The 26,766-nt window shown below is 44.5% G+C and overlaps 1 protein-coding gene across 3 annotated transcripts in view; it reads left to right on the top strand.

Annotated features, from left to right (window-relative positions):
• The window catches only part of LOC137380211 (NEDD8 ultimate buster 1-like), a 51,463-nt gene that overhangs the window by 4,616 nt on the left and 20,081 nt on the right, over positions 1–26,766 (top strand). For all 3 annotated transcript variants that reach the window (XM_068052037.1, XM_068052028.1, XM_068052019.1), the window contains exons 3-9: positions 4,083–4,147; positions 10,993–11,066; positions 14,691–14,822; positions 15,770–15,849; positions 17,596–17,702; positions 19,900–20,086; positions 22,646–22,753. In XM_068052037.1, the coding sequence (XP_067908138.1) occupies positions 4,083–4,147; positions 10,993–11,066; positions 14,691–14,822; positions 15,770–15,849; positions 17,596–17,702; positions 19,900–20,086; positions 22,646–22,753 (753 nt within the window). The remainder of the gene's footprint in view (positions 1–4,082; positions 4,148–10,992; positions 11,067–14,690; positions 14,823–15,769; positions 15,850–17,595; positions 17,703–19,899; positions 20,087–22,645; positions 22,754–26,766) is intronic.

Below are 26,766 nucleotides of genomic sequence, written 5' to 3'. Positions count from 1 at the left end.
CTGCTGACGAGGTCAAAGGCTTTGGTGAGATCAATGAAAGCAATGTAGAGGGGCATCTGTTGTTCACGGCATTTCTCCTGTATCTGACGAAGGGAGAACAGCATGTCAACGGTCGATCTCTCTGCACGAAAGCCACACTGTGCCTCAGGGTAGACGCGCTCGGCCAGCTTCTGGAGCCTGTTCAGAGCGACTCGAGCAAAGACTTTCCCCACTATGCTGAGCAGGGAGATTCCACGGTAGTTGTTGCAGTCACCGCTGTCACCTTTGTTTTTATAGAGGGTGATAATATTGGCATCGCGCATGTCCTGGGGTACTGCTCCCTCGTCCCAGCACAGGCATAGCAGTTCATGTAGTGCTGAGAGTATAGCAGGCTTGGCACTCTTGATTATTTCAGGGGTAATGCTGTCCTTCCCAGGGGCTTTTCTGCTGGCTAGAGAATCAATGGCATCACTGAGTTCTGATTTGGTTGGCTGTATGTCCAGCTCATCCATGACTGGTAGAGGCTGGGCTGCATTGAGAGCAGTCTCAGTGACAGCATTCTCCCTGGAGTACAGTTCTAGGTAGTGCTCAACCCAGTGGTCCGTTTGTTGGTGTTGGTCAGTGATTATGTCCCCTGATTTAGATTTGAGGGGGGGACGATCTTCTTGATGGTTGGCCCAAGAGCTCTCTTCATGCCATCATACATTCCTCTGATGTTTCCGGTGTCTGAGGCCAGCTGAATATGACTGCATAGGTGTTGCCAGTAGTCGTTTGCGCAGCGCCTGGCTGTTCTTTGTGCAGTGCTTCTGGCTGCTTTAAGTGCTGCGGATGTTAAATCGCTGGGGGCTTTCTTGTAGTTCAACAGTGCAACGCGCTTAGTGGGTATGACAGGTTCCAGCTCTTCATTATGAGATTGAAACCAGTCTGCATTTCTCTTCGCACTTTTGCCGTAGGTGGTCAAAGCTGACTCATAGATGGCGTCTCTGATGTGGGCCCACTTGGTCTCAGCATCCCCTGTGGGACTGTTTTGAAGGGCTGTTACAAGTGAATTTAGAAATTTTTGTAACAGCTGTGGGTGAGAAATTCTGCTAGTGTTGATGCGCGGGTGGCCCTTCTGCTTGGAATGATGCAACTTCTTTGGTCTGAGTCTAACTTTGCTGCACACCAGGGAGTGGTCGGTGTCGCAGTCCGCACTGTGGAAGCTGCGTGTGATTTGAACACTGTTTAAGGCAGCTCGCCTTGTGACAATGAGATCTAGCTGGTGCCAACGACGCGATCTTGGGTGCCTCCATGAAACCTGGTGACAGGGTTGAGTGTGAAAGAACGAGTTGGTGATGCAGAGGTACACAACTCAAGCAGTCTCTGCCCGTTCTCATTCATCCTTCCAACGCCATAGCGTCCAAGGCAGGAGGGCCATGAGTCATGGTCGGCCCCAACCCTGGCATTAAAGTCCCCCAGCAGGAATAGGTGTTCGGTGTTGGGGATGCTGCTAATGATGTTATGGAGTTGCTCGTAGAACTGGTCTTTAGCTTTAGGAGGGGAGCAGAGTGTTGGAGCATAGATGCTGAGTAGGTGTACTGGGCCAGAGGTGGTGAGCAGTCGGATGGACAGTATGCGTTCCGAGCCATTTGAGGGAGGCTCTATCATGCTGAGCAAGGAGTTTCTGATGGCGAAGCCCACTCCATGCTGTCTTGGTTCTTCAGGATCCCTGCCCTGCCAGAAGAAGGTGTAGTCTTGCTCTGCTAGAGATCCACTCGCGGGGAGGCATGTCTCCTGAAGTGCTGCAATGTCTACATTGAGTCTACTGAGCTCGTTGTTAATGATGGCGGTCTTCCGAGAATCGTTGATTTGTGTAAGGTCTTCCGACAGGCCAGGACACATAGTTCTGACGTTCCAGCTTGCAATGCGAAGGGCTGGTACCTTCTTTCCTTTTTTCGTGTTGTTTGGTGCGAAGTATCAGTCCACCTTTCGGGCAATACCTTCCTAACCACCTTATCTACCCGTGCTGCTGCCTTCAGTGATCTATGGACAAGTACACCAAGGTTCCTCTGATCCTCTGTACTTCCTGGTCTGTACAGCTGAACTCCTTATGAGGCAGTGCTCTTACCAACTCAGCCAGTAAGAGTGAATAGAGGCATAGAGAACAACTGCCAGAAAGTTATGTTTAACCTATATAAAACACTAGTTCACCCAGCTGAAGTATTGTGTCCAATCCTGGGCACCACACTTTATGAAGGACATGAAGGCTTTGGAGAAAGTACAGGAAAGATTTACCAGAATCGTTCCAGTGATGTGGGATTGCAGTTACATGGATAGACTGGAGAGCTGGGATTGTTCTCCTCAGAGCAGAAAAGGTTAAGCGGAGATTTGATAGAAGTGTTTAAAATCGTGAAGGGTTTAGAATTAGAATTAGAATTAGAACATTACAGCGCAGTACAGGCCCTTCGGCCCTCGATGTTGCGCCGACCATCTGACCTACACTATTCCATTTTCATCCATATGTCTATCCAATGACCACTTAAATGCCCTTAAAGTTGGCGAGTCTACTACTGTTGCAGGCAGGGCGTTCCACGCCCCTACTACTCTCTGCGTAAAGAAACTACCTCTGACATCTGTCCTATATCTTTCACCCCTCAACTTAAAGCTATGTCCCCTCGTGTTTGCCATCATCATCCGAGGAAAAAGACTCTCACTATCCACCCTATCTAACCCTCTGATTATCTTGTATGTCTCTATTAAGTCACCTCTCCTCCTCCTTCTCTCTAACGAAAACAACCCCAAGTCCCTCAGCCTTTCCTCGTAAGACCTTCCTTCCATACCAGGCAACATCCTAGTAAATCTCCTCTGCACCCTTTCCAAAGCTTCCACATCCTTCCTATAATGCGGTGACCAGAACTGCACGCAATACTCAAGGTGCGGCCTCACCAGAGTTTTGTACAGCTGCATCATGACCTCGTGGCTCCGAAACTTGATCCCCCTACTAATAAAAGCTAACACACCATATGCCTTCTTAACAGCCCTATTAACCTGGGTAGCAACTTTCAGGGATTTCTGTACCTGGACACCAAGATCTCTCTGCTCATCTACACTACCAAGAATCTTCCCATTAGCCCAGTACTCTGCATTGCTGTTACTCCTTCCAAAGTGAATCACCTCCCACTTCTCCGCATTAAACTCCATTTGCCATCTCTCAGCCCAGCTCTGCAGCCTATCTATGTCCCTCTGTACCCTACAACACCCTTCGACACTATCCACAACTACACCGACCTTCGTGTCATCCGCAAATTTACTAACCCACCCTTCTACACCATCATCCAGGTCATTTATAAAAATGACAAACAGCAGTGGCCCCAAAACAGAACCTTGCGGTACACCACTAGTAACTAAACTCCAGGATGAACATTTGCCATCAACCACCACCCTCTGTCTTCTTTCAGCTAGCCAATTTCTGATCCAATGCTCTAAATCACCTTCAACCCCATACTTCCGTATTTTCTGCAATAGCCTACCATGGGAAACCTTATCAAACGCCTTACTGAAATCCATATACACCACATTAGATTAAACAAATAAAGATAAACCGTTTCCAATGGCTGAAAGAGTCGATAACAAGTGGGCACAGATTTAAGGTGATTGACAAAAGAATCAGAGGTGACATGAAGAATAAGTTTTAAGTTCAACGAGTGGTTAGGATTTGGAATGCATTGTCTGACGGGATGGTGGGAACAGATTCAGTAGTAGCTTTCAAAAGGGAATTTTTATTTTATTCTTTCATGGGATGTGAGCGTTGCTGGCAAGGCTAGCATTTGTTGCTCAACCTCATTGCCTGTGAGAAGGTGGTGGTGAACAGCCTACTTGAATTAGGTAATACTTGAAGAAGAAAAAAATTACAGGGATATGGGAAAAGAGCTGAGGAACGAGACGAACTGGATTGCTCTTCGAAAGGGCCAGCATAGACTTGATGGGCGGAATGGCCTCCTTCTGTGTTTTCCTATCCTATCCTTTGATTCTATTATTCTATAGGAGAGTTCAATTAATCTTTTCTTATGCAAAAGATAGGCTTGATGTACTTTTCTCAGGTTAAACACGCTTGTACTTTTCAGGAAAAGCAAGAGAAAATAACGATCAAAATCTCTCCAAACGCTGTAGGTCTTCAGCTGTTCGAGGAGTAAGTAATTTGTAACTTTGTGATTTGACATTAACTGCAATTTACTGGAACAGTATCAACTATCTCCAGTGATAATACATGTAAAATCCTAGCATTCCTCTCTGCACTTGAAGTCAAGATGGATTGGCGTGATGTAGAATAAAAAACTAATGATACCAACAACTAATTTTTTGAAGCCACAGAGTCACAGAACTGTTACAGCACAGAAGAAGGCCATTTGACCCATCGTTTCTGCACTGGCTCTCCTAAGGAGCATTTCACCTTGTGCCACTCCCCTGCCTTCTCCCCGTAACCCTGCACATTCTTCCTTTTCATATAACTGTCCAATTCCCTTCTGAATGCCTCGATTGAACCTGCCTTCACCACACTCTCAGGCAGTGCATTCCAGTCCTTAACCAGTCGCTGTGTGAAAAAGTTATTCCTCATGTCTCTTTTGTTTCTCTTACCAATTACTTTAAAATCTATGCTCTCTCATTCACGATCCTTTCATGAGTGGAAACAGTTTCTCTCTATCTACTCTGTGCAAGCCCCTCATGATTTTGAACACCTCTATCAAATCTCTCTCAGCCTTCTCCTCTCCAAGGAAAAGAGTACCAACTTCTCCAATCTATCTTCATAATTGGCCTCCTCCTGAAGTCCCCAGCATCACAGATGCCAGACTTCAGCCAATTCGATTCATTCCGCGTGATATCCAGAAACGACTGAAGGCACTGGATACTGCAAAGGCTATGGGCCCTGACAATATTCCGGGAATAGTACTGAAGACCTGTGCTCCAGAACTTGCCGCGCCCCTAGCCAAGTTGTTCCAGTACAACACTGGCATCTACCCGGAAATGTGAAACATTGCCCAGGTATGTCCTGTACACAAAAAGCAGGACAAGTCCAACCCAGCCAATTACCGCCCCATCAGTCTACTCTCAATCATCAGTAAAGTGTTGGAAGGTGTCATCAACAGTGCCATCAAGCGGCACGCGCTTAGCAATAACCTGCTCAGTGACGCTCAGTTTGGGTTCCGCCAGAGCCACTCAGCTCCTGACCTCATTACAGCCTTGTTTCAAACATGGACAAAACAGCTGAACTCCAGAGGTGAGGTGAGAGTGACTGCCCTTGACATCAAGGCAGCATTTGACTGAGTATGGCATCAAGGAGCCCTAGCAAAACTGAGGTCAATGGGAATCAGGGGGAAAACCCTCCTCTCGCTGGAGTCACACGTAGCGCAAAGGATGATGGTTGTGGTTATTGAAGGTCCTAAGCCCAACCATCTTCAGCTGCTTCATCAGTGACCTTCCTTCAATCATAAGGTCAGAAGTCGGGATGTTCGCTGATTGCACAAGGTTCACCATTCGTGACTCTTCAGATACTGAAGCAGTCTGTGTAGAAATGCAGCAAGACCTGGACAATATCCAGGCTTGGGCTGATAAGTGGCAAGTAACATTCGCGCCACACAAGTGCCAGGCAATGACCATCTCCAACAAGAGAGAATTTAACCATCTCCCTTTGACGTTCAACAGTATTCCCATCACTGAATTCCCCACTATCAACATCCTAGGGGCTAACATTGACCAGAAACTGAACTGGAGTAGCCATATAAATACCGTGGCTACAAGAGCAGGTCAGAGGCTAGGAATCCTGAGGCAAGTAACTCACCTCCTGACTCCCCAAAGCCTGTCCACCATCTACAAGGCACAAGTCAGGAGTGTGATGGAATACTCTCCACTTGCCTGGATGGGAGCAGCTCCAACAACACTCAACAAGCTCGACACCGTCCAGGACAAAGCAACCCGCTTGATTGGCACCCCATCTACAAACATTCACTCCCTCCACCACCGACGCATAGTGGCAGCAGTGTGTACCATTTACAAGATGCACTGCAGCAACGCACCAAGGCTCCTTAGACAGCACCTTCCAAACCCGCAACCTCTACCAACTAGAAGGACAAGGGCAGCAAATACATGGGAACATCACCACCTGCAAGTTCCCCTCCAAGTCACACACCATCCTGACTTGGAACTATATCGCCGTTCCTTCACTGTCGCTGGGTCAAAATCCTGGAATTCCCTTCCTAACAGCACTGCAGGTGTACCTACCCCAAATGGACTGCAGCGGTTCAAGACGGCAGCTCACCACCACCTTCTCAAGGGCAATTAGGGATGAGTAATAAATGCTGGCCTGGCCAGTGACGCCCACATCCCATGAATGAATAAAAAAAAAGTTTCTCATCCCTGGAATCATTCTTTGCTGCACCCTCTCTAATGCCTTCACATCCTTCCTTAAGTGCAGCGCTCAGAACTGGTCACAATACTCCAGCTGACGCCGAACTAGTGTCTTATACAAGTTTAACATAACCTCCTTGCTCTTGTACTCTATGCCCCTTTTAATAAAGCCTAGGATAGTGTATGCTTTATTAATTGCCCTCTCAACCTGTCCTGTCACCTTCAATGACTTATGCACATATATACCCAGGTCCCTCTGCTCCTGCACCCCTTTTAGAATTGCAACCTTTATTTTGTATTGTCTCTCCATGTTCTTCCTACCAAAATGAATCACTTCACATTTCTCCACATTGAACTTCATCTGCCACCTATCTGCCCTTTCCACCAACTTGTCTATGTACTTTTGAAGTTCAACGTGACCCTCCTCACAGTTCACAATGCTTCCAATTTTTGTATCATATGCAAACTTTGAAATTGTACCCTGTACATCAAGATCTAGGTCATTAATATATTTCAGGAAAAGCAAGGGTCCCAACATGACCCCTGGGGAAACCCACTCCAAACCTTCCTCCAGCCCAAAAAACATCCATTAATCACTACACTTTGTTTCCTGTCACTCAGTCAATTCCATATCCATGTGGCTACTCTCCTGTTTACTACAAGTTTGCTCACAAGTCTGTTGTGTGGCACTGTATCAAACGCCTTTTGGAATGCATGTACACAACATCAACTGCATTGCCCTCATCAACCCTCCCTGCTACCTCTTCAAAAAACTCCAGCAAGTTAGTTAAACACGATTTTCCCTTAAGAAATTCATGCCTGCTTTCTTTAATTAACATGCATTTGTTCATGTGACTATTAATTTTGTCCTCAATTATTCTTTCTAGAATTTTCCCAACACCGAAGTTAAATTGACTGGCCTGTAGTTGCTGGGCTTATCTTTACAGCCTTTTTAAAACAAGGATGTAAAGTTTGCAATTCTCCAATCCCCAGGCATTACCCCCGAGTCCAAGGAAGACTGAAAAATAATGGTCAGTGCCTAATTTCCACTCTCACTTCCCTCAGTATCCTTGGATGCATCTCATCTGGTCCTGATACCTTATCCACTTTAAGTACAGACAGCCTATCCAATACCTCCTCCTTATCAATTTTAAACCCTTCTTGTGTCTGAATTACCTTCTCTTTCACCAATGCTTGGGTTGCATCTTCTTCCTTAGTAAAGACAGATGCAATGTATTCATTTAATACCTCTGCCTCCATGCGCAAATCCCCTTTTTGGTCTCTAAATGGCCCCACTCCTCCTTTACCACATTTTTACTATTTATATGTCTATAGAAAACTTTGGGATTCCCTTTTATGTTAGCTGCCAGACTCTTTTCATGCTCTTTCTATGCTTCTCTTATTTGCTTTTTCACTTCCCCTCTGGACCTTCTATATTCAGCCTGGTTCTGAACCTGGCATCTGTCATAAGCACACTTTTTCTTCTTTATCTTAATTTCTACCTCTTTTGTCATCCAGGGAGCTCTGGATTTGTTTACCCTCCCTTTCCCCTTCGAACATACCTTGACTGTGCCCGAACTATCTCTTCTTTAAAGGTCGCCCATTGTTCAGTGACCATTTTTCCTGCCAACCTTTGACTCCAATTTATTCATGCCAGATGATTGCTTACCCCATTGAAGTTGGCCTTCCCCCAGTTAAATAATCTTCCTCTGGATCGTTCTTTGTCCTTTTCCATCGTCAGCCTAAACCTTAATGATACAATGATCACTGTCTCCTAAATGATCTCCTACTGATGCTTGATCCACTTGGCCCAACTCATTCCCAAGAACCAGGTCTAGCAGTGCCTCCATTCTAGAAACATACTGCTGTGGAATATTTTTCTGAACACACTCTAGGAACTCTTGCCCCTCTCTGCCCTTTACACTACTACTATCCCAGTCTATGTTTGGAAATTGAAGTCCTCCATTATAACTGCCCTATAATTTTTGCACCTCTCTGTAATTTGCTTGCAAATTTGTTCCTCTACATCCTTCCCATTAGTTTTTTTTTGTTCCTTAGCTCTAGCCAAATTGATTCTGTCCTCGGCCCATCTGGGACATCCTTTTTCTCCAGAACTGCAATGCTCTCCTTAATCAATACTGCTGCTACCCCTCCCCCTTTTTCCTTTCCTATCTTTCCTGAACACCCTGTATTCAAGAATATTAAGCCCTTCTTTGAGCCAGCTCTTCATTATAGCCACAACATCATATTTCCACGTCAATCTGCACCTGTAACTCACCAATCTTGTTAGCAACACTCCATGCATTCAAATACATGCACATTAACCTTGATTTAGACTTTATCACTTTCTCCCTTTCTGACCCCACCTAATAATTTACTATTCCCTACTCTAGTGCTATCTATCTCTCCCAGTATTCTGTGCACCTTGGTAATCCTCTTTAACCCTTGAGTGTAATAGGTAGGAGCAACACGCCCAGAGAACCATGGATGACAAGAAACATTCAGGGTACGATGAGAAGGAAAAGAGATGCTTTTTAGCAAATACAAGGAGAGCAAATCAACAGAAGCATTAGTGGAGTACAGAAAGTGTAGGATGGAGCTTAAGAAAGCAATTACGAGAGCAAAGAGGGGATATGAGAAGCTTTGGCTGGTAAAAGTAGGGAAAATCCCAAGATATTCTATAAGTATATCAATGGGAAGAGGATAACCAGGGAAAGAGTAGGACCCATTAGGGACCAAGGGAGAAATCTGTGGGTGGAGCCAGAGGACATTGGTAGGATGTTGAACGAATGCTTCATATCTGTCTTCACCCAAGAGAATGAGGATGTAGATATGGAACTCAGAGAGAGAGAGACTGTGAGGTTCTTGAGCAAATTGTCATAGGGAGTGACAAGGTATTGGAGGTTTTGGCAGGCTTAAAAGTGGACAAATCTCCAGGTCCAGACGATTTGTGTCCCAGGATGTTGTGGAAGGCGAGGGTGGAGATTGCATTTTAATTCCTCTCTGGCCACAGGGGAGGTGCCAGAGGACTGGAGAACAGCTAATGTGGTCTCACTATTTAAGAAAGGTTGTAGAGATAAGCCAGGGAACTACAGACCAGTGAGTCTCACGTCAGTGGTAGGGAAAGTATTGGAGAAAATTCTGAAGGAGAGAATCTATCTCCACTTGGAGAGGCAAAATTTGGTTAGGAATAGTCAGCATGGCTTTGTCAGAGGGCGGTCATGCCTAACAAATTTGATTTAATTTTTTGAGCATGTGACTAGGTGTCTAGATGAGGGTAGTGCAGTTGATGTAGTTTACATGGATTTCAGCAAAGCCTTTGACAAGGTCCTACATGGGAGACTTATCAAGAAAGCAAATGCACATGGGATACAAGGTAACTTGATAAGGTGGATTCAAAATTGGCTTAGCTGTAGGAGACAGAGAGTGATGACAGACGGCTGTTTTAGTGATTGGAAGCCAGTGTCCAGTGGCGTACCACAGGGATCTGTGCTGGGTCCCCTATTCTTTGTCATTTATATAAACGACATAGATGACTATGTGGGGGGTAGGATCAGTAAGTTCGCAGATGGCACAAAGATTGGCCGAGTGGTTAACAGTGAGGTTGAGTGTCTTGGGTTACAGGAAGATATAGACGGGATGGTCAAATGGGCAGAAAAGTGGCAGATGGAATTTAACCCTGGAAAGTGTGAGGTAATACACTTTGGAAGGAGTAATGGGACACGGGACGTATTCAATGAATGGCCTGACACTGGGAAGTTCCGAGGAACAAAGGAACCTTGGTGTGTTTGTCCATAGATCTCTGAAGGCAGAAGGGCAGGTTAATAGGGTGGTGAAAAAGGCATATGGGACACTTGCCTTTATCAATCGGGGCATAGATTACAAAAGCAGGGAGGTCATGTTGGAGTTGTATAGAACTTTGGTAAGGCCACAGCTGGAGTACTGTGTGCAATTCTGGTTGCCACATTATAGGAAGGATGTGGTTGCACTGGAGGGAGTGCAGAGGTGATTCACCAGGCTATTGCCTGGGATGGAGCATTTAAGCTATGAAGAGAGGCTGGATAGGTTTGGGTTGTTTTCGCTGGAGCAGAGAAGACTGAGGGGTGACCTGATTTAGGTGTACAAGATTATGAGGGGCATGGATAGGGTGGATAGGGAGCAGTTGTTCCCCTTAGTTGAAGGGTCAGTTACGAGGGAACACAGGTTTAAGGTGAGGGACGGGAGGTTTAAGGAGGATTTGAGGAAGCACTTTTTTACCCAGAGGGTGGTGTCGGTCTGGAATGCACTGCCTGGGAGGGTGGTAGAGGTGGGTTGCCTCACATCCTTTAAAAAGTACCTGGATGAGCACTTGGCACGTCATAACATTCAAGGCTATGGGCCAAGTGCTGGCAAATGGGATTAGGTAGACAGGTCAGGTGTTTTAATGCATCGGTGCAGAACCGATGGGCCGAAGGGCCTCTTCTGCACTGCATTATTCCGTGATTCTGTGATTCTGTGATGTTTCCTCCTGGTTCCCACACCCCTGCCAAGTTAGTTTAAACGTCTCCAATAGCATCCCCTAGCCATTTCTAATTTTTTAGTAGATCTATTTTCATTGATTGGGCTGTAACTAAATTAATTATTTGTTTCCAGAATCTCAGAAAAGTTACCAAATATTGAAGCCAAAAATGTGCAATTGATACATAAAGCGAAAAAACTGAATAAGGGTAAGTACAAATTCTAGAAGCCTTACTACATAAAAATGTTTTCCAAATCATAGTAGCATCACAAGTTCACCTCCTCACTGCAAGCTTTGTAGAAATCTTAGTGAAAGCTCCACAATGATTGCTTTCTGTTGTAGATTAATTGATTTGTTGTCTAATTATAATAATCAATTTCCACTGTATCTTAGAACTACTAGGATGGTAGGTGAGCTAGATGGACTTTTTTTTATTTGTCTGTTCGATTTCAACATTTATATTGAACTTGTAGATTGTAAACTGGGTGTTATTAAGGAAATGTAGTACGTTAGAGAATGTCACTAGTGGGGACAGTAGCTTAGTGGTAGGCCTGGATTAATGCTGTGGTGACATGAGTTCAAATCCCACCATGGCATCTGGGGGAATTTAAATTTAATTAATAAATCTAGTCTCAGTAATAATAATAATGAAACTACCAGATTGTCCAAAACCATCACTAATGTCCTTCAGGGAAGAAAATCTGCGATCCTTACCTGGTCTGGCCTACATGTCACTCCAGATCCACAGCAATATGGTTGACTTTAACTGCTCTCTGAAATGGCCTGGAAAGCAACTCAATTGTATCAAACTGCTGCAGAAAAAACACTGTGGGTATACCTACACCACATGGACTGCAGTGGTTCAAGGGCAATCAGAGATGGACAATTAATGTTGGCCTTGTAGGAGACGCTCACGTCCCAAGAACGAATAAATAAAAAAACATAGTGGAAGGAAGACCAAAGTTGAATTAAGCCATGAAACAGAGAGAGTTAGCACAGGGAGAGATAGGTTCAATAGAATTCAAAAGGCAAAACCTTTACAGGTTTGTACATTAATTTACTGTGCCTTTGGTAGCGGTTTTTGTTATTTTATCTAAGGTTTACTGTTCTTGGCTTCTGTTACTGTACTCTGAGGACTAATGTGCATGGAAGGTTACTGAAGCTCTCACACTGCCTGTCTTCAAAAAAAAGACTAGCACCTTCCACAACCACAGGATATCCCAAAGTACTTTACAGCCAATGATGTACTTTTGAAGTGTAGTCATTGTTGTAATGTAGGAAATGCAGCAGCCAATTTGAGCACAGCAAGCTCCCACAAACAGCAATGTGATAATGACCAGATAATCTGTTTTAGAGATGTTGCTTGAGGGATAAATATTGACCAGGACACCAGGAACAGTTCCCCTGCTCTTCTTTGAAATAGTGCTATGGGTTTGTTTTTACATCTACCTGGGAGGGCAAAAAGGGCCTCCTTGGTTTAAATTCTCATCTGAAAAACAGCGCCTCTGACATTGAAGCACTTCATGCTGGAGTGTCAACCTTTATTTTTGTGCTCAAGTCTCTAGAGTGCAACTTGAACCAAGAATTTTCCGAATCACAGGTGAGAGTGCTACCAACTGGTCTTTGGCCTCCTTATCGCGAGACTTTTTTTTGATTTAGAGATACAGCACTGAAACAGGCCCTTCGGCCCACCGAGTCTGTGCCGACCATCAACCACCCATTTATACTAATCTTACACTAATCCCATATTCCTACCACATCCTCACCTGTCCCTATATTCCCCTACCACCTACCTATACTAGGGGAAATTTGTAATGGCCAATTTACCTATCAACCAGCAAGTCTTTTGGCTTGTGGGAGGAAACCGGAGCACCCGGAGGAAACCCACGCAGACACAGGGAGAACTTGCAAACTCCACACAGGCAGTACCCAGAATTGAACCCGGGTCGCTGGAGCTGTGAGGCTGCGGTGCTAACCACTGCGCCTGGACAATGGGTAAGCGCCTGGAGGTGGTCAGTGGTGTGTGGAGCAGCGCCTGGAATGGCTATAAAGGCCAATTCTAGAGTGACAGGCTCTTCCACAGGTGCTGCAGAAAAATTTGATTGTCGGGGCTGTTACACAGTTGGCTCTTCCCTTGCGCCTCTGTCTTTTTTCCTGCCAACTGCTAAGTCTCTTCGACTCGCCACACTTTAGCCCCGCCTTTATGGCTGTCCGCCAGCTCTGGCGAACGCTGGCAACTGACTCCCACGACTTGTGATCAATGTCACAGGATTTCATGTCGCGTTTGCAGACGTCTTTAAAGCGGAGACATGGGCGGTCGGTGGGTCTGATACCAATGGCGAGCTCGCTGTACAATGTGTCTTTGGGGATCCTGCCATCTTCCATGCAGCTCACATGGCCAAGCCATCTCAAGCGCCGCTGGCTCAGTAGTGTGTATAAGCTGGGGATGTTGGCCACCTCGAGGACTTCTGTGTTGGAGATACAGTCCTGCCACCTGATGCCAAGTATTCTCCGGAGGCAGCGAAGATGGAATGAATTGAGACGTCGCTCTTGGCTGACATACGTTGTCCAGGCCTCGCTGCCATAGAGCAAGGTACTGAGGACACAGGCTTGATACACTTGGACATTTGTGTTCCGTGTCAGTGCCCCATTTTCCCACACTCTCTTGGCCAGTCTGGACATAGCAGTGGAAGCCTTTCCCATGCACTTGTTGATTTCTGCATCTAGAAACAGGTTACTGGTGATAGTTGAGCCTAGGTAGGTGAACTCTTGAACCACTTCCAGAGCGTGGTCGCCAATATTGATGGATGGAGCATTTCTGACATCTTGCCCCATGATGTTCATTTTCTTGAGGCTGATGGTTAGGCCAAATTCATTGCAGGCAGCCGCAAACCTGTCGATGAGACTCTGCAGGCACTCTTCAGTGTGAGATGTTAAAGCAGCATTGTCAGCAACGAGGAGTACCCTGATGAGGACTTTCCGTACTTTGGATTTTGCTCTTAGACGGGCAAGGTTGAACAACCTGCCCCCTGATCTTGTGTGGAGGAAAATTCCTTCTTCAGAGGACTTGAAAGCATGTGAAAGCAGCAGGGAGAAGAAAATCCCAAAAAGTGTGGGTGCGAGAACACAGCCCTGTTTCACACCACTCAGGATAGGAAAGGGCTCTGATGAGGAGCCACCATGTTGAATTGTGCCTTTCATATTGTCATGGAATGAGGTGATGATACTTAGTAGCTTTGGTGGGCATCCAATCTTTTCGAGTAGTCTGAAGAGACCACGTCTACAATTACTAGGGGTCACGAGTTCAAAGTGAGAGGGGAAAAGTTTAGGGGGGATATGCGTGGAAAGTTCTTTACGCAGAGGGTGGTGGGTGCCTGGAACGCGTTGCCAGCGGAGGTGGTAGACGTGGGCACGATAGCGTCTTTTAAGATGTATCTAGACAGATACATGAATGGGCAGGAAGCAAAGAGATACAGACCCTTAGAAAATAGGCGACATGTTTAGATAGAGGATCTGGATCGGCGCAGGCTTGGAGGGCCAAAGGGCCTGTTCCTGTGCTGTAATTTTCTTTGTTCTATCTAAATGTGATAGGTTGGATGGTTCTAGCAGAAGACAATATCACAAAGTTACTGCATGGAAATATTTTATAGAGAGTGAGGTAACTCTAGTTATAATGCATAAAGACAGGAACACTTTACAAACTAGGCCAACTTGTATCTATGTTGTGATGAATTATTTTGTAACCGATATTGGGTAATGCAGGTAGAAAAGGGAACATTCTCTTTTTAAGCTCTTTATCCTTTTGAACAGTATTTCAAATTGCTATCTCTAGACATGACTCTGGCTGAGCAAAATGTGAAGAATAAAGGAAAAGTTATGCTCACACTGATAAATGAGGACAAGAGAGAGCAGACATTCAGTGAGTCCAGCATTAGAAAAACAGCAGAATCATTGGCAAAACAAGGTCAGTATTACTGATTCACCAATCCATCTCAGTGCATGTCTAATGAAACTTATTAGTAAACTTTGACTATTTGCTAGATAAAAGTTAAAGGTGGGAAGCTTCTCTCTGAAAGGTTTATAAAGGAAGAAATAATTTGCATTTATATAGTGCCTTTCATGCATGCAAAATGCTTCACAGCCAATGATGTGTTGGAATGTGGGAAACATTAAGGCACACCAAGGTCCCACAAATGGCAATGAGATAATGACCAGATATTCTGTTTTTTTATTGATGTGCGTTGAGGGATAAATGTTGGTCAGGACTCCAGGGAGAGCTCCCCGACTTTTCTTCTAAAGAGTGCCATAGGATTTTCTATGTCCATTGAGAGGGCACACATAGCCTCAGTTTAATGTATCATCTGAAAGACGACATCCGACAGTGCAGCACTCCCTCAGTACTGCACTGAAGCATCCGCCTAGATTTTGTTCTCAAATCTCTGGAAACATAGACAGCAACTCTTAGGCTGCTGACACTGCCACTCCCTGAGACAAACAGGTTTTTAAGTTTTAAGAATACTCCCTTAAAGCCAACTTACACTTGTATAAGTGTTCTTCACATAGAAAATAACATCCAAAGATACTTTACAGAAAAGGTGAATGCTGGGAAGAAGAGGAACAGGAAACAGAAAACCAGGAGCAGGAAAAAGAGAATGTGGTCAAAGGGAAGGATTCTTAAAACTGGAAGGGAGGTGGGAGGTGGAGGTGGAAGGTTTTTGGGAGGAATTCACAGAGGCCAGGGTTGAATGCCCATAGGAATGGACACCAATGTTAGAATAATGGGAGCTGGGAGTGAGGCCAAGGCTGGTATCCTAGATGCAGAGGGCGTGTGCAAGATACTTTGTTCGGGCAAGTTTTGGTCTTGATTGAAGCGGTGCAATTATATGTAGTTATTTGTTGTTTTGTTTTCAGATGAAGATTTTGAAAAGCCCTACTTAAACGTAATAAATCACAAAGGGGAAATTATTGAAGTTCCTAAAGAGAAAAGAGTGGTGAGTGTTTATGTGAACACATATTAAACCTTCTCAGAACTCCAAATCTGTGGAATATTACAGGAAATAAGTAACTTGCTCTTACGTAGAACACCATGAAGTTGTCAGCACTTCACAGCCAATGAGTTTCTTTTTGAAGCGTTCACATATGTTGTTGTGCTTACCTCTGGACTCATGCACTCTGAATATGTTTCTACTCAACAACTCCTAGATAATGCACTACTGCAAGGATTAGGTGCGGAGGCTTCTGAGAAACCTGTGCCTCTGTTAATGATTCATTGTCTGCATACCTCGATGTGCAGCAGACCCAGATGTGCTTTGCCTGTGAGCCAGGAATAGCCTCTCCCATCCTAGCTGCAGGCAAGGGACTGGTACAGATTGGCGAGCCATTCACCTGTTCCAGTGCTGCTGGCTACAAGCCTCTATTGGAGGTCGATTTCTAATGTAGGTCAGTGCTCCTTTTGAGCACAGGACATTGCACTGCCACAAGGGCATCAGTATCCTTCAGTCATGGTTCTCTCGCTTCTGCCTTCCACCATGGTCAAAAAATAAGGTAAGAGGCAGTATCTGCTAAATGAAAAGACTTACACAAGCACAAAAATTGGAAAACCAGCAGATGAGAGAGCTATCAGAACCAAGAAAGGGATGCAAAGCAAGTGATAAGAAAAAGGAAGGTGGATAAAAGTTTGCAAGGAATACCAAAACTAGCACAAATGTTTTTCGGAGTAGATTAAGAAAAAGGGAGTGGTATGGGGAATAAGGACCCATTAAAGCATGCGAGACTATAATGGATAATAAGAAAATAGCAGACTCATTAAATAATTATTTTGTATCCATTTCTCAGTAAAGAATGAGAAGAGCAAAATACCAATGGTACAAGGGGACCTAAAAATAAGTCAAGGAGGAACCTATTGGATTTAATATAAGTTTAAAAACTGGTAATGAAGAAAATAATGTGACTTAAGATAGTTAATAAGAAAATGAAGAGTGAAATCAAGAAGTCCTTTTTCACACAAAGGGAGGCAGAAATCTGGAACTTTCTCTCAGAAACACAGTGGATACTGGGTCAAGTAAAAAATTCAAGACTCTGATCGATAAACTTTTGTTAGATAAGAGTACCTATGGACATGGAGTAAAGGCAGGTAAGCGGAGTTGAGCTACACAGTTCAGACATCATCTTCCAGATAACCTTCCAGTTTCTGCAGGTATGCTACGATGTATTAATGGCCAGAGTAATGATCTCCCATACTTGTCAGACCATTTGGTTATTACTCAGCTGCCCCTTTGAACTGTACAGAATGGTAGGAATAGTGGTAAATGCAGCAGACAATCTGCACACAGCAAGCTCCCACAAACAACCTGCAAACAACAATAATGACCAGATAATTGGTTGAGGGATAAATATTGGCCAGGATACTGGGGAGATCAACCCAACTGTTCTTCACAATAATGCCATGGGATCTTTTACATCCACCTGAGCGGGCAGACAGGGTCTCGGTTTAAAGCCAAAACTAAAGGTAACAACTCAGACAGTGAAATACTCTCTCATTATTGTACCAAAATGTCAGCTTAGATTTTGCACATAAGTCTCTGGATTGGGATTTTGAAACCCACAATCTTCTGGCTTAGAACTGAGAATGCAACCCGCTGAACCCTGATGCTTTCACAGATAGACAATACTTTCAAGAGGTTTCCTAATAGCCCCTTTTTTTTGTTAATTTGCCATTTGCATTTGTTTGGTGACAGGTTATTCTAACAGCCTTGATCCTGCATGAAGTTGGCAGATCTGATATGAAGAAAGGAAACTATGAACAAGCACTCACATTTTTACACATGGCAGAACATGAATTCAGGTGATGGATTTTCTCATTTTAATTCCTTTCATATATGAAAAAAGTTTTTTTTAAATTTGAGCAACATTTAAAATTATTAATATTTCTTCACCACAGTTACACTAGCACGTAGAGATAAGGTTGTAAGATCATAACAATGAATGGTGTCCTGCTTCAAGATACTCGTGTACTTCACAGTAATAAAACTTCTGAAGTTTCAAAAATCTGGTCTTCATACGGAAGCTTTCTTCAAGATCAGTGGCAAGAGCCCTTGCTTCGTCATTATTGCAAAATCTGGGCCAGTAGGTCCAATAACCACCCTATTTTCAATAAATCACTCCCACCTACCTGTTTTCTCGCCAAATCCCTCAATCTCTTCTCTTCATAAACACATCTAATTGTCATGAACCCAATTACATTATCTGCTTTAATGGTCCTTCCTGGTAATATTGCACAACTTTATTACACTGTGTGAGTTCCTTACTCCTAATTTCCTTATTTTTAGACTTTTGCCCCTGGTATTTGAATCCTCCCCGCTATTAAACAACTTGCCTGGATCAATTATCTTCTTAATCTTGAATGCTACCAAATCACATTCATAAAAATGGGCATAGTTACACCTCATTCAACAAGGTGTAGCTTTTTCAAGGGTTTCTACAGTGAGACTAACAGTGTAAGAGTGGAAATCGTTGTCAATTCCCCTGAATTCGATTGATTGCAGTCTGGGGGTGTGGGGGGGGGGGGGTGCCACCCCTCTGGAGAAGCATAGAACCACTGACAGCAACTTCTGGATTTCTGCATTATTTTGCACATGTGCAAACTCCAGAGGTATCTGTCAGTTTCAGTGGAGTAATGACGATGACTGCTGACAGTTTCGCTGTCATTACCAAAGCAAAATCTGAGCCATTGACTTATTTCGTATCCCAAAACTTTCTTTTGATTTTATTGTAAACAAAGCTATAAGTTGCCTACTTGAATGCCACGCTTGCAATCCCGTGACTAACAGTTTGAAGATTAAGATGAATTTTCTCTCAATGCACACCATCATGTTCTTGAGGGAAATTAGGGGTAAGCAATAAATGCTGACCTTGCTCGTGTTGCCCGTATCATGAGAAGATAAATTTTTTTTAAAAACAATTCGACCGAACACATTAACAAACATTTTTTGTAAAATGTGAGGCAGGTATAACTCAGAAGAAATGCTTCAATTCAACAGATACCTGTGTTGCGCTAACAGCAAATATTAATCAAACCATAATATTCTTACCGCAGAACACATTTCTCATCAACTTTCTCTATTACAAATCCTTATATCCACATTTACAATGGAAGCTGCCTATGTAAACATGTCACATTGTAGTTACATCTTCCCTCCAGTGGCACTGCTATAATACCTCACTTTTGACTTTTCCATACCATCAGTCTATAGTGCAGAGCAACAGTTTTAACCAACTCTGTTCTTATCTCCTGCTTTGCAAATTGCTATGGATTTTGGTTTTTAACTGTAAATAATATGAAATCAATGTATTATGTAAGTATACAGACAGACTGCATGACTTCAAATTGGACACTGAATTACATCTGTATATTCCAAGTACCCACGCTCTCTGAAAGTATAGAATTGTACAGCCACAGAAGGAACTGCATCACCTGAAGGCTACACTTGATTTCAGTCCTCATGAACAATACCACAGGAGATTAACTGCTGAGAATACATATAAGAAACCATGGGCACAAAATCAGTAAATAGTGATGACATATACAACAGCAACAACTTGTATTTATATAGCACCATTAACATAGTAAAACATCCCAAGGTGTTTCACAAGAGTATTATCAAATGAAATTTGACACCGAGATTTGACATAAGGAGATATTAGGACAGGTGACCAAAAGCTTGGTTAAGGCGGTAGATTATAAAGGAAGAGAGAGAGAGTTGATGAGATGGGAAGGTTTTTGTGTTGGGGGGTGGAATTCAAGACCTCTGAGCTGAGCCAGCGGAAGGCATGGCCACAAATAGTGGAGCAAAACAAATTGGGGATGCGCAAGAAGCCAGAATTAAACAGGAAGATCGGTCTCTCCTTTAAGTGAAAAGTATAATCAAATTCAGTCTAAAGCAACTTGCCCTGTGTAGTAGGGAAGTTAAATTAGTCCAAAGGTGAATGAACGTTCAGAACATTCCCATTGCATTGGTTTGATGTACTGGTCTATTTTACAGCAAATGTGATGACGCGCATCTCAACAGCATTGACAACTGTGGAGTGCTGAATCTGGATGTGATCTGGTGTAATCTTCAGCTACAGAAAATTCAGTGCTTTGAAAAGGCGAGAGAAAGGTTAGAAAAAGCTGAGGAATACTTCAACAACTGCTTTGGAAAAAATCAGGAACGGCTTCAGGAGCTTGAGGTTGGTTGATTTTTTTTGTGTGCAAGAGTTGCCCATTTACCTGGGTGTGCCACTGTGACAGTACCACCCTTCAATGTGCTTGTTATTTCTTTAATTTTTTCAATCATGGGATGTAGGCGTCATTGGCAGGGCCAGTATTTGTTGCCCATCCCTAATTGCCCTTGAAAAGGTGGTGGTGAGCTGCCTTCTGGAACCGCTGCAGTCCATGTGGTGTAGGTCCACCCACAGAGCTATTAGGAAGGGAGTTCCAGGATTTTGACCCAGCGACAGTGAAGGAACGGTGATATTGTTCCAAGCCAGGACAGTGTGTGGCTTGGAGGAGAACTTGCAGATAGGGGTGTTCCCATGCATCTTCTGCCCTTGTCTTTCTAGGCGGGTTTGAGAGGCACTGACGAAGGAGGCCTGATCATGGTGGCTGTTCTGTTTCTTCGGCTAATGGCTTTAGAGATTTTTTTTTAATCACCTCTTTTCTGACATTCCTTCTGATGCAATTGGTTCAGAGTTGTATTTATAAAGAATCAAGATGTGTATTTTCTGACTGTTATTTCCAAATAATGAATATGCTCGTGCCAAATTGTTGTGTGGGCTGTTTCTTAAAATGCAGCCTGTTTAAGGTAAACAAGTTACTTCCCACAGAGAAGAATTAGGTCCAAGCTCATTACTTGTTTGTACAGAAACAGCACCTGTCAGAAAATCCCTGATAATGATACTTCCGTAAATGTTATACCTTGTAAAATGACTTACTTGGGTAGAGATTCACCTTGTGCAGTAGCGCAGAGCAGGCGGTGTCTCATTGGAACTTAATGACAGGCATCCAATACAATACTGCCCTGTTTATGCTCTTGCCTGGGATGAATTTTGACTTCTCTATTTCTCCTCAGCAAAATCCTTTCATCTTGCATCAAAGCCCTCAGCTGGAGTATCCTCTCTCACATCTTTGTCATTTGGCCTTGAATTAGAACCTCTTATTGCACATTATGTCAGGTGACCCTGTCTTCCCAATATTAAATTGAAGGATGTTTCTGCACATCGGGTACTAGATGTCTGATAAGCAGTCTGACAATTTAGAGACAGTGCAGTGATCGAGACAGGTGGTGGTGAGGTGAGTGTTGTCAGCTCCCCTCCCTATCAAATCTCCTCCAGCCCCACAACCTTCCAAGATATCTGCTCTCCTCTAATTCCAGCCTCTTGAGCATCCCCGATTTTAATTGCTCCACCATTGGGTGGCCGTGCTCTCAGCTGCCAAAACCCTAACCTCTGGAATTCCCTCCCTGAACCTCTCCACCTCTCTAACTTTCTCTCCTCCTTTAAGACGTTCCTTAAAACCTACCTCTTTCATCCTCCCTAATATCTCTTTATCTGACTTGGTGTCAAATTTTGCATTAAATCACTCCTGTGCAGCACCTTGGGATGTGTTATTATTTTAATATTGCTGTATGAATACAAGTTAGCGTTGAGGGAGAAATGTAGACAAGGACATTGGGAGAACTCCAGTTTTTCTTTGAGATAATGTCGAGGAATCTTTAATGTTGACCAGCAAGACAAGGCCTTGGCCCAACATCCCACCTGAAAGATGGCGCCTCTGACTCCATCTTTGCTTGGCACCTCTCCATTGTTGGATTGGGTGATCTTGATAATCTGGTGTTAAACGTCCTTCTCTGCTATTGTCATGGTAGCATCTTGACCAATGTAGGATAGAGAGGAGCAAAATCAGAAAATACTGGAAACAGGTGGGAATAGATAGGGTACATTGGGAGAAACGATTTCCGCTAGTTGGGGATTCCAGGATTGGGTGGGGGGGGGGGCACAGTCTATAAATTAAAGCCAGACCTTTCAGGAGTGAAATTAGGAAGGGTGGTGGAAGTTTGGAACACTCTTCTGCAATTGGCAATTGATGCCTGATCAATTGTTAATTTTAAAACTGAGCTGGATAGATTTCTGTTAACCAGAGGTATTAAGCGATGTGGAGCGAAGGAGTTAAGTCGCAGATCAGCCATGATCTCATTGAATAGCTGTGAAACAGCCTTGAGTGGCTGAATGGCCTCCTCATGTTCTTATGTTCCTATACTGAACAGGTCCAGCAGCATCTGTGGAGAAAGGGAAATATAAGTTAATGCTTCAGGCATAATCCTCTGTCACATTAACTGTAACATCTTCCATATATGATGAAGTGTTACACCCCAATAGTTTTATTTGTTTCCCCTTTCTCCACAGACGCTGCCTGACCTGCTGAGTATTTCCAGCATCTGCAGTATTTGACTTTTGTTTTAATTTGACACAAGTGAATCAAATGTCTCCTATAATAACATCACTGAGCGTAATTTCTATCCTTCTAATTACAAAAACACAAGAGGGGAGAGATCTGCACAGAACTGGTGGATGTTCAAATAATGTGTGGAATCTTAGAACTACTCTTCTCAATATGAGGAAGTCCTAAACCAATGGAATATATTTCCATCTTCCTGACAAAACCTCTGCTAACAATGCATCTCTGAAGTAGCTTCTAATGAAATGGATTCAACAACACCTTCTCAGGAATACTCTCCTTTCTTTCTACAGGACAATAGTGGGAGACACAGGGTACTGTTCCTACGACTTTACGTGCTTTGGGGAGTATGGTTTTATTACAACAAGATGGAGAAGGAAGCTCTGGAGAACCTAGATAAGGTAAAGTGTTGAGTTTCAGTTTAAAATCTATAGCTTGAGGCATTTTCTGTTCTTGTTCACTCCAATTATTTGCACTCCTATCTGGAAGGCAGAGACACTTGATGGCATGTGGGGGTGGGGAATGGGTAGTGAATTGTGGGGGTGGAGGGGGGGGGTTGCAGTCGGGATTAGGTTAGGGCACCTTCTTTGCCAAGTGGTCATGCTTCAACAACAACAACAACTTGTACTTGCCTTTACCATGGTAAAATACCCTCCAGGAGTGATTAACAAACAAAATTTGACACTGAGCTAGATAAGCAGGCATTAGGACAGCTTGGCCGAAGAGGTAGGTTTTAAGGAGTGACTTAAAGGAGGAGACCGGGAAGAGAGGTTTAGGGAGGGAACTCCAGAGCTCAGGGCCTTGGAACTGAAGGCTCAGCTGCCAATGGTGGAGCGACTAAAATCGGGGATGTGTACATGGATGACGTCGCCGTCTTCTGCTCGGATCCGCTGTCTGTGCGCAGACTGATGAGCATCTGTGACCAGTTCAAACTGGCCTTGGGAGCCAAAGTTAACCACGGCAAGAGCGAGGCCATGTTCTTTGGGAACTGGGCTGACCGATCCTTTGTCCCCTTCACCGTCAGGTCAGACTACCTGAAGGTGCTGGGGATATGGTTCGGAAGGGCCGGGGCGTGCACCAAAACCTGGGAGGAGCGAGTAGCCAGGGTACAACACAAGCTGAGCATGTGGGAGCAGCAATCTCTCTCCATTGTGGGTAAGAACCTGGTCATCAGCTGCGAGGTGCTCATGTTGTTACTGTACGTGGCGCAGGTCTGGCCCATACCCAACTCCTGCGCTGTGGCGGTCACCCGAGCCATTTTCCGCTTCATCTGGGGATCCAAAGTGGACTGGGTCGGGAGGGACACAATGTTCAAACCTCTGGATAAGGGCGGGAAAAATGTACCCAACATTGCCCTCATCCTGATGACTACTTTCGTATATGGCTGCATCAAGCTGTGTGCAGACCTCCAGTACGCAAACTCCAAGTGTCACTACGTGCTGAGGTTCTCTCTGTCCCCGGTGTTGCGAAGGATGGGCCTGGTCACATTGCCGCTGAATGCTCCATCCAGTTGCTGTACCACCTATCCTTCGTGGAACAGTTTCTGCGGAAAAACACCTTTGACCAACAATCCATTAGGCAGTGGTCTGCACGGAATGTCCTCAAGGCCCGACAGGAAATGGAGATGGTGGATCCTGTCGGATGGTTCCCCGAGCAGACCGCCCAAGTCACTTGGCAGAATGCCTCATCACCAGAACTTTCAAATAAGGACCAAGATGTAGCTTGGCTGGTGGGGAGAAGAGCCCTCCCTGTCAGATCCTTCCTGCAAGCCCGGAGTCTCACCCCCTCCGCACAATGCCCCCGCGGTGGCTGTGGTGGGGAAGAGACACTTGCCCACCTCCTTCTGGAATGTGTCTTTGCAAAGCAGGTGTGGAAAGAGATGCAGTGGTTTTTGTCGAGGTTCATCCCAAGCAGCTCTGTAACACAGGAGTCTGTGCTCTACGGGCTGTTCCCAGGGACGCACACAGAGATAAACATCAACTGCTGCTGGAGGACTATCAATTCGGTGAAAGACACCCTTTGGTCTGCCCGAAACTTGCTGGTCTTCCAGCGCAAAGAGTTGTCCACAACCGAATGTTGCAGTCTGGCACATTCCAAGGTCCAGGACTACGTGCTGAGGGACGCACTAAAGCTTGGGGCATCCGCAGCAAAGGCTCAATGGGGAAAGACCACTGTGTAAGGTCCCCCCACCAAGCTGAACTGAGGGGCTGGATCCATGGGAAACCTCTCGAACTGTATCGGGAAAATTTTCGTTTGCTGTAAAATGTATATGGCATGAAAAATGAAATGGAAGGGTAGTGAGGCAACTCACTCCTGTATTGAAGGAAACAGATCTCCTTTGCACTGTTTGTATTGTTTGACTTGGTGCTGTTTGGAACTGTTTTGTAATGTATTTTTTACAGATTTTTATGAATAAAGTATATTTTGGAAATAAAAAAAAGATTAAAATCGGGGATGTGCAAGGGGTCAGAACTGGAGGAGTGCAGATATATCTGAGGTTTGTGAGGTTGGAGGAGATTACAGGAATAGGGAGGTGCGAGGCCATTGAGGGATTTGACGACAAGGGCTAATATTTTTAGAAAAGGCTGAAGTCCCACCGCCAGGGCCAAAAGCGGGAGTCAAACCCACTCTCACGGGCAGCAGGACCCTGGAGTAGCATTTTACCAGAGGCAACCAATTAGCAGGCTGCCAGTGGGGCAGATATGGAGCAAAGGAGGGTACATGGAGTTAAGTCGCAGATCAGCCATGATCTTATTTAATTGCCGAACAGGTTCTGAGGGCCGAATGGCCTACTCCCGATAGTTTTATTTGTTTCCGTTTTCTCCACTGATGCTGTCTGACCTGCTGAGTGTTTCCGGCATCTGTAGTATTTGATTTATTGATTTAATGGAAGGAGGAATTTGACACAAGTGAATCAAATCGGTATTCACCGAGGAGAGGGACATGACGGATGTTGAGGTTAGGACAGATGTTTGATTACTCTAGGTCAAGTCGGCATAAGGAGGGAGGAAGTGTTGGGTATTCTAAAAGGCATTAAGGTGGACAAGTCCCCAGGTCCGGATGGGATCTATCCCAGATTACTGAGGGAAGCGAGAGAGGAAATAGCTGGGCCTTAACAGATATCTTTGCAGCATCCTTAAACACGGGTGAGGTCCCGGAGGACTGGAGAATTGCTAATGTTGTCCCCTTGTTTAAGAAGGGTAGCAGGGATAATCCAGGTAATTATAGACCGGTGAGCCTGACGTCAGTGGTAGGGAAGCTGCTGGAGAAGATACTGAGGGATAGGATCTATTCCCATTTGGAAGAAAATGGGCTTATCAGTGATAGGCAACATGGTTTTGTGCAGGGAAGGTCATGTCTTACCAACTTAATAGAATTCTTTGAGGAAGTGACAAAGTTGATTGATGAGGGAAGGGCTGTAGATGTCATATACATGGACTTCAGTAAGGCGTTTGATAAGGTTCCCCATGGTAGGCTAATGGAGAAAGTGAAGGCGCATGGGATCCAGGGTGTACTAGCTAGATGGATAAAGAACTGGCTGGGCAACAGGAGACAGAGAGTAGCAGTGGAAGGGAGTTTCTCAAAATGGAGACGTGTGACCAGTGGTGTTCCACAGGGATCCGTGCTGGGACCACTGTTGTTTGTGATATACATAAATGATTTTGAGGAACGTATAGCTGGTCTGATTAGCAAGTTTGCAGACGACACTAAGATTGGTGGAGTAGCAGACAGTGAAGGGGACTGTCAGAGAATACAGCAGAATATAAATAGATTGGAGAGTTGGGCAGAGAAATGGCAGATGGAGTTCAATCAGGGCAAATGCGAGGTGATGCATTTTGGAAGATCCAATTCAAGAGTGAATTATACAGTAAATGGAAAAGTCCTGGGGAAAATTGATGTACAGAGAGATTTGGGTGTTCAGGTCCATTGTTCCCTGAAGGTGGCAACGCAGGTCAATAGAGGGGTCAAGAAGGCATACGGCATGCTTTCCTTCATCGGACGGGGTATTGAGTACAAGAGTTGGCAGGTCATGTTACAGTTGTATAGGACTTTGGTTTGGCCACATTTGGAATACTGCGTGCAGTTCTGGTCGCCACATTACCAAAAGGATGTAGATGCTTTGGAGAGGGTGCAGAGGAGGTTCACCAGGATGTTGCCTGGTATGGAGGGCGCTAGCTATGAAGAGAGGTTGAGCAGATTAGGATTATTTTCATTAGAAAGACAGAGGTTGAGGGGGGACCTGATTGAGGTGTACAAACCATGAGAGGTATAGACAGGGTGGATAGCAAGAAGCTTTTTCCCAGAGTGGGGGATTCAATTACTAGGGGTCACGAGTTCAAAGTGAGAGGGGAAAAGTTTAGGGGGGATATGTGTGGAAAGTTCTTTACGCAGAGGGTGGTGGGTGCCTGGAACG

The sequence above is a fragment of the Heterodontus francisci genome, chromosome 2, assembly GCF_036365525.1.
Source record: "Heterodontus francisci isolate sHetFra1 chromosome 2, sHetFra1.hap1, whole genome shotgun sequence".
Taxonomy (NCBI): domain Eukaryota; kingdom Metazoa; phylum Chordata; class Chondrichthyes; order Heterodontiformes; family Heterodontidae; genus Heterodontus; species Heterodontus francisci.
This window is presented reverse-complemented; position numbering and strand designations above follow the sequence as displayed.